At 45.4% G+C, this 8,278-nt stretch overlaps 1 protein-coding gene across 1 annotated transcript in view; it reads right to left on the minus strand.

Annotated features, from left to right (window-relative positions):
- LOC130383102 (brain-enriched guanylate kinase-associated protein) overlaps positions 1 to 8,278 on the minus strand; it is a 14,315-nt gene continuing 6,037 nt past the window's right edge. Inside the window, 4 exon segments of the mRNA XM_056591154.1 lie at positions 1 to 519; positions 521 to 1,615; positions 3,822 to 3,905; positions 4,280 to 4,387. Of these exon segments, the coding sequence (XP_056447129.1) occupies positions 1 to 519; positions 521 to 1,615; positions 3,822 to 3,905; positions 4,280 to 4,387 (1,806 nt within the window).

Below are 8,278 nucleotides of genomic sequence, written 5' to 3' on the forward strand. Positions count from 1 at the left end.
TTAATTCAGTAATGTACCATACAGCTGTGCCTTGGTGAGACTGTCCTTCCTCATCAGTCCCGTGCTACCAAACTTCTGGTACCTGGGAGAGGTTTTCTTTGGGAGCTTGGGGCCGATGCTGAGGGCCGAGCTGGAGCTGGGCCGGGGCCGGGAGCTGGGCCTGGGGCAGGGGAAGTGTTGGAGGCTCGACGCCTCCAGGGAGCTCAGACGCAGGGACTCGGGCGAGCTGTGCGCACTCAGGTTGACGTAATCCCTGCTTTTGCCGACGGCTGCCGCTCCCGCTCTCCCGCCGTTCTCCTTCTCTTTGGCGCTCCCTGAGCTCAGGAAGAGACTGCACTCGGAGTCCTGGCTCTCCTGTGTCCTCAGCACGGAGCTCTTCTCCTGCTTGCGGTGCTCCGAGAGCGGCCGCTTCGACCCGCTGGCCGCGCCTCGGCCGGGCGACGGGGAGCCCTCGTCGAAGCACTGGTCCAGCAGGAGGCTGTGGAAGACGTCGTCCCCTTCCCGGAAGCTGCTGTAGAGCGGCCCCACTTTGGGACTTACCGGACGGGCCCACGGCGAAGTGGCGCTCGGAGAAGCTGTACGGGGAGGCGCGCCCCCCCGTGAGGTCGTGATAGGAGGACGAGAAGGCGTTCACGTCGTCCACGCTCATCTGCCGCCAGCGGCTGCTCAGCTCGTCCTCCAAGACGTGAACGTCGGCCGCGCGATCTGCCCCGCCTCCACGACCTCCGCCGCCGCCGCCGCCGCCGCAGGCGTGAGCCAACGCCAAGGCGGACCCCATGCTGTGGGAGGAGGTCAGCCGTGGGCTGCTGGAGTGGTACGGCTCGCTGAAGCAGGACGCCGTCCGCGTGTACGCCGGGGAGACGCCCTGCCGCGGGCTCCTCGGCGGCGCCATGTGCTGGATGCTCTGGGACTTGTGAAAGCTAGCAGAGTCCTTCTTGCGGGAGGACAGGCCCTTCACGTGCTCGTACTCCCCGCCGCCGCCGCCGCCGTCCCGCCAGTCCACGTAGAGGACCTGGTGGGAGGCGGACAGCGTGCCGCTGCCCGCGCGCCCGCAGCCCCCTTCCACCCCGACGACGGCTCCCTTGTCGTCCGACGCGAGGCTGAAGCTGGAGTAGGAGCTGGAGGCGGGCAGGGAGCCTGTGCCGAACTTGTCGCGGGGACGGAAGGCCGGGGACGGGGTCTCCTCCGGGGAGAAGCTGCCCGAGTGGAAGGCCTCTTCGTCGGGGTTGCTGTCGGCCGAGGTCTGGGCGTGGAGCTGGAACAACCGGGTGCCGTTGAGGTCCACGCTCTGGCGTCTCTCGGCGTCCGGCCAGCGCTCGGGGCAGTACAGGGCCGTGTCGCTGCAGTACAGGTCCGAGGTCTTGTACGAGAGGCGGCGGTCTAGTCGGTCGCTGCTGCCCGTTCCCGACAGGAAGTCGCCGTCCGGAATTTGGGGGCTGGGGGAGCGAGTCGCCGGGCAGCTGCTGCCCGGTTCGGGCTTTTCCAGGATTTTCGCGATCACCGAGGTGGGGACGGAGTCGGAATACGGAGACTGACACATGCCGGCAGGCGCTCCCCCACCACGGCCCAGCTCCTCAAAGTGGGAGCCGATGCGTTCTTGGAATTCCAAGGGCAGCTGATGGGAAAGGAAGTAGGAAAAGACACACAAAGAGGGGACAAGAAGATTGTATCAAGAAATTTTCAACCGTTTTTAACAGATGGAAGAATGGCTTTGTGTCAATCAGAGAATACAGACGGAAATTGCCAGAGGTGGAACAAGAATGGAGTTGCTGGGTTGGAATTTATTTCCAGGTTTTTGTCAGTAAAACCCCTTTGTTTGTATCTCTTCGGCATCAGCCGTTTCACTCTGCCGCCTTCTGCTCTGGTTGCAATGTTCGTGCTGCTGTTCCGATGTCATCCGTTGTCGTTTAGAAATCCTCTTTCAGCCCGTGACCTTGAGGGTCTTTTACTAGCCAGCAATGAACTTGTCATTTACAGCGAACAATAATTATATTTCCTGTAACTCCTTTTTCTTCTGTCCTGTCTTGCATTTTAGTGGCAGATTGCTTCAGGTTGATGGAAAGAAAGCAGTTCCTCATTTTACGCCATCTCTAGACAAAAATGTCTGAAAGAAAGACCTGTCAACGAAATACTTGATATCCTTGTCTATTAATGGCAGTAGAGGGTCCGGAAGGAAAATCCTATTTATTTATTTATATTATATATTATTCTACATGATCTTTTCCCCTAATAATTGAATCCTCCAACCTGCTTTATTTTTTTCTGTGACCAGTATGCCTTCATTTGTCTTTCACTTGTCTTTACTCTGCACACCTTTCCTCTTCATCTCTCTAACCGCATCGTTCTCTACCTGTACACCACCATCAAACACACATGGCGCCCACCGGGATTTAGACTCACATTAAACCACCGCTCCCGGACGGTCTCCAGCAGGGAATTGAAAGGGGAAGATAAAATACAGACTTGGCTGTGTTATGAATTGGAGGCGCGCCGCCGAATAACATCACCAGCATGTTTGAAGTCTGATCTATTTTTAGCACCCGCGTCCTCTCTCCCGGAGAGGTTCTCTCTCTGAATTTAAAAGTAGGTAAGGCTACAGGGCTAACGTGCTGGGCTAACTGTGGTCCTTATTAGGTAGCTCAGTACCTTACTGTTATCCAAAATTAATCTTAATTAAAGGTTACACAGACTGCAGCCACAATCCATGTGATAATCCCTTTGTTTATTACTGGAGACAAATGCTTGGCTGAGTATGAATGAATGAATTCCCCCATTTTCAGTTATTATATATATTTTTTTTTCAATTTGAGTCATGACAGTGACTCTCTTGTAAGGACAAACCTCAGACATCGATTGATTTATTGGCTGATGACTTGCGTGAACCCACCTCCGATATTTTTTGAGGTCTATTGTGTTGTATGCTATTGATCAATTACTTGTGAGGACCTACTACAGACATCCTTCTGGGTTCTGTGTGTCGTATGTTATCGATTGATGACTTGTCAGCTTCTATCTCTAATAAAAACACGTGCCCTTTTTATCGTAAGTAGCAAAGTCTAAATCGATCGTTTTACAGTATGATTAAATCTCATTATGTTAGTATATTATCTCAGTATCTTGCATAAGTTTTGCTTTATTTCCACCACAGGTGTCTAATAAGCAACTCAATCTCAGCTCACTGCGTTCATGGTTCAGCATTGTTATGTATTATCTTAGTTTATTATATCATGATATTTGCTGGAAGAAAATTAAAGATCAGATTGGTCCTGGCACACTGGAAGACACAGTGGTTTCTTTAAGTGTCGACTCTGTCAGGGGAGTTTTTCTTCTAATAATGTAAGTCTAATAAAATCAAAGAAATGAAAGATAAAATAAGCTGCCACTAAAACCAAGCCATTCTTCTGTTGCAGCAAAAATAGTTAGTAGCTTTTTATCCATTTAATTTGTATAGTTGCCCAGCAACACACACATTATTTTTGAGTTAGTTTATTATTCTCTATTATTGTTAGTCTTTGCGCTCCATCATGATTAGCCATTTTTGGCAACTTTGTGAATAAATAATGGGTTCTTAGCATACAAAGATTCCCAATGGGGTATGTGTGTCGTATGTTACCGATTGATGACTTGTGAGCTTCTCTCTCCCACATAGTTTGCGGGTCTATGTGTGCCATTGATTGTGGATTCAGTGGAGGACCGTCCACACACATCCTTGTGAGGTCTATGTGTCGTATGTTATTGATGAATGACTTGTGAGCGACTATCTCCGCCATCATGTTGGGGGTCTATGTGTGTAATAGATTAAGGATTTGTTAAGGTCCTACCTCAGACATCTTGTGAGCTCTGTGGTGGGACGTGGAGCACTGCAGCAGCTGAGCCGCCAGGTTGCAGTCCTTTCTGTACAAGTCCTGAGAGGCAGAGGTAGGTACACATTGTTACGAAGAACCATAAATGCAAGCAGCAGCAGCGCAGAGACCCATGGAGGCTACGTAATGTCACAAAGTCAATTTCAACCCTAAAGGTGACATATTATGACCACCAGGTGTGAGTGTGAGTTACGCCGTTAGCAAGGACTGTTGAAATCGGCCTCGTTCTGACATCACGAAGGGTGGGACGTGTCCACCTAGATGTGCGCTGGATGGATCAGTCTAACAGCCTACCCAGGGGACTGTAGCCAACGTTACAAATGTATGCGTCACACATCTAGGTGGACACGCCCACTAGTGATGTCAGAAGAGGCAGACTTTCAAAACGGCTTGTACTTGTTGCACGAGTGACTCACGTTGTCCTTTCGGAGCTTCTCCAGAGTGATCTTGGCCTCCATGAGGTGGTTGTTCAGGACGAGGACCTCGCGACTCAGCACCCTGTTCTCCTCCTCGTGGTGCTGGGTCTTCACATGAAGCACAGCGAATGAGGATCATATCAGTGTCAAAGTCAAAGTCAGGTTTATTGTCAATTACAAAGAATGTACAAGACAATGAGAAGAACTGAAATTTCGTTTGTCTCTGACAAAAGTGTAAAATAAATTGGTGAATTAAATATAATAAGATAAGTAATATTTATAATAACTAAATTCTAATTTCTAAATTCATTCTAAATGTGAATCAGACATTGAGTATTGGAACAAAACAGCAATAAAATAGAGACAACAACAGTGGGCTAGAGGTGATCAATGGGGGGGGGGGTTGGGGAGGAGATTTAGAAATGGGTAAAATAATTACAATTACAATTACAAGACGCTTTTATCCAAAGCGATTTACATCGGTTAATAGGGTCAACCATGCAAGGAGTCAACCATGCAAGGCGACAGCCAGCTCGTCAGGAGCAATTAGGGTTAAGTGTCTTGCTCAGGGACACATCGACACTCAGCTAGGAGGAGCTGGGGGTCGAACCAGCAACCTTTCAGTTACAAGGCAACTGCTCTACCTCCTGAGCTAAGCCGACCGGGGGAATAACTGATGAGAAAAGGGTGGGGAGGAGCTGGATGGAGGCGGCACGAAGCGTAGAGGGATGATGGAGAGGAGTTGGCGGGGAGGAGAGGAAGGGGGTATAATGTCACCATCAGTGTGAGGCCGCTGCCAGCAGCAGGTCTTAATTAAAAGAAGATTACACTCGCCAGGGCTCTATTGAATCATTTGCTCATACAGAGGGCAGGGGAATAGGAATTAGAGGCAAAGTGTGTGTTTGGGTGACTAAAAAAGACAGATGGAGACAATCGTTTTGTTTACGGTGATCATGGAATGAAAAAAATTGAACCTGACAGTGTATTCGCATTACCAGCCCTGGTTCTTTGCAATCTATACCAGTGTGTGTGCGTCTCTCATCCCATCTTTTCTAAAACGACCATGCACACACCACATATATACATTTATAATATATGTTTTATAATAATTTGTCTATTGTCCGGGAAAATCTGATATTTTTAGACTCAAACCCACTCAAAAGTCATCGTCAGCATCTTTTCTACGATATTCCTGCTGAAGAGCACATTGCATTGTGCATCATGTCCCCTCTTTACGCTCGAATCTCTAAATGGCTGTGATTATTGTGAAACGCAGGCAGCGGCGAGAGCTAATCTAATAGGTGGCAATCAATGTCAGCCAAAGTGATGGGCCTTTCGTTGATATTCAAATCCAATTCTGGTGGGGTCTCATTAGTTGGCTGTTGAGTTTCCTTCCTTTGTCTTACTTTGCCTTTCTCTTTGCAAAAAGCTGAAAGTTGTTAATTCCGACGTTATAAGGTGCGCTTAATTCACTGCTGTGGTTGATTCATGAGTAAACAGGTTTAGTGTGTTTACAATAAACATTCTTAGGAAATTGCATTTCACAGATATATGCGTGAAATATAAATGGAATGTGGCAACATTAATAATTTGAATGATTACCTAACCAATTACCAGATGATATTTTACACTTTCAGCTAATGTTATGACTTATCTGCAGGTCCTGATAAATGTAGAACATCGTGATTTTCCGGGGTATTATATGATGCATTTGGTACACTTCTAGAAAGAACTAATAAAAACACTTGCCCTTTTATAGTAAGTAGGTAAGTCAAAATCTCATTATGTTAGTATATTATCTCAGTATCTTGCATAAGTATTGCTTTATTTCCACCACAGGTGTCTAATAAGCAACTCAATCTCAGCTCACAACATTCATGGTTCAGTAGTGTTATTCATTATCTTATTTTATTGTATTATTCTATTTGATGGAAGAAAATCAATGATCGGATTTGTCCTGGCACACTGGAAGACACAATGGTTTATTTTAGGAGTTGGGGATTTTATTTTGCTGCAGTCTAATAATATCATAGATATGTAATATCTAATAGAATACCTGCTACTAAAACCAAGCCATTCTTCTATTTCAGCCATCATTAGCTTTTAATCCATTTAATTTGTATAGTTGCCCAACACACACACATTCTTTTTGATTGAGTTAATTATTCTCTATTATTGTTAGTTTATTATTATTCTCTCCATCATGATTAGCCATTTTGGCAACTTTCTGAATAAATAATGGATTCTTAGCAACAAAGATTCCCAATAGGCCTACTTTGTTTTGGCCTTTGTCATACCCAGTCCCTGATACATTTCATCATTAAAGCTTAGGGGAGAAACAATGCTTTAGTGGAGGCTATGTTGCAATGGTTGGTGTGACCTGAACAACTGACCTGTTGACCTACCTAACCTGATTAATCTGACAGACTATAACCTTCAAATCTAAAAGAATGTTCAGAGAAATCTCATATGGAGCTACATAATTAGTTTCCAAATTGATAAGACTCATATCCGGCCGGTAAAAGCTAGACACAGGGCAGATCTTGATAGCGAACATGATCGGGTGCTGTCATTTTTGAGAGTGGGCGCGAGAACGAGATAATGTTTTAATTACGCCGCAGTGACCGGAACATGACTCATATGCTGATCCTCGACAATCCCATACGTTGTTCGGTCCCACGGCTGATTCTAGCACGACTGTTATCAGATGCTGCTGCGAAACGCATTAGCGAAGAGAAGCGGCGAAAATAAAAATTAACATGCAAAGCTTTTATCCTCCGCCCATCTTAAGCATGGAGGATTCAGGGGCAGAATATCACACAGCCTTCCACCCCCTCTGAGTCCCACGACACTAGGCAGTGCCAATTGGACCCTCTATCTAACCCGCTTGTACTATTCCTACCATAATGTATTATTCATTGTCAATTATTTAAATGTTCGGGTTAATTTATGCCTGCATTGTCTTGTTTGCATTAGGCAACGTGATATCCAACCTTAGCAACGGAATAGGTTATAAATATCACTAAGAACGACCCATATCACACATATCCCTTCCACAAAAGCATGTCGTTATAATCTCTAACAGATAAATACAGACATTTTACATGTGATGACTTTTCTGAGGTTTCCTGACATTGTTTCGGAACCTTTCAGAACCATGGACAGCAATTTATTTTGGTCCAGAAGCTATGTATAGTTATGTGCCATATTTTCATGTACAGAACTTGGACTTCAAGCTGTTTAAATACTTTAAAAATCTTTAAATACTGGTCGGATATGGAAAGATAGCCTACTTACTAAAAGCTTACAAAAATAAAAATTATAAAGGCATTATTTGTTTGATTCAAACATGTGGTTCCAGACATGGATATGCTGAGGTATGACTAAATCTGTATATAAAGTGTTACTTCTGACTCGGTAATGTCCTTATATAATAAATGACAACTTTGACATCGCTGTAGTCATTCCACTGACCTTGCCAGTTAAAACTTGAACTTTTTAATTATGTGTGTTTGATGGTGGGCTCCTTTGTCTCACTGCTTGCCTAACCCGTCTTCTACAAAAGTAGCCCATTTAAAATGCCACTGCATGAGGATATCAAAGACAATGGAAATGAGTTTCCTTCGTGGCCTCTACTAATGGAATTCTATACAGTACACTCTGAATACAATACTCTATAGTGTTCTTCTAGACAGAGGACTTCCTTGAAAAGATGAACATTCATTCCAATATTTTAACATGACAACTAGATTACTGTGTGTGTGTGTGTGTGTGTGTGTGTGTGTGTGGGTGTGTGTGTGTGTGTGTGTGTGTGTGTGTTTGTGTGTGTGTGTGTGTGTGTGTGTTTGTGTGTGTGTTTGTGAGTTTGATATGTGTGTCTGCATATGTGTGCGACTTGGCTACAAGGGAGAATGTAAAATAGTACTTTTAGATAAACCTTCAAATTATTAGATGGATCAAATCTCAATTTTGTGTACAGAAATCTACATAAAACAATCT

Source organism: Gadus chalcogrammus, chromosome 5 (genome assembly GCF_026213295.1).
Source record: "Gadus chalcogrammus isolate NIFS_2021 chromosome 5, NIFS_Gcha_1.0, whole genome shotgun sequence".
Classification (NCBI taxonomy): Eukaryota; Metazoa; Chordata; class Actinopteri; order Gadiformes; family Gadidae; genus Gadus; species Gadus chalcogrammus.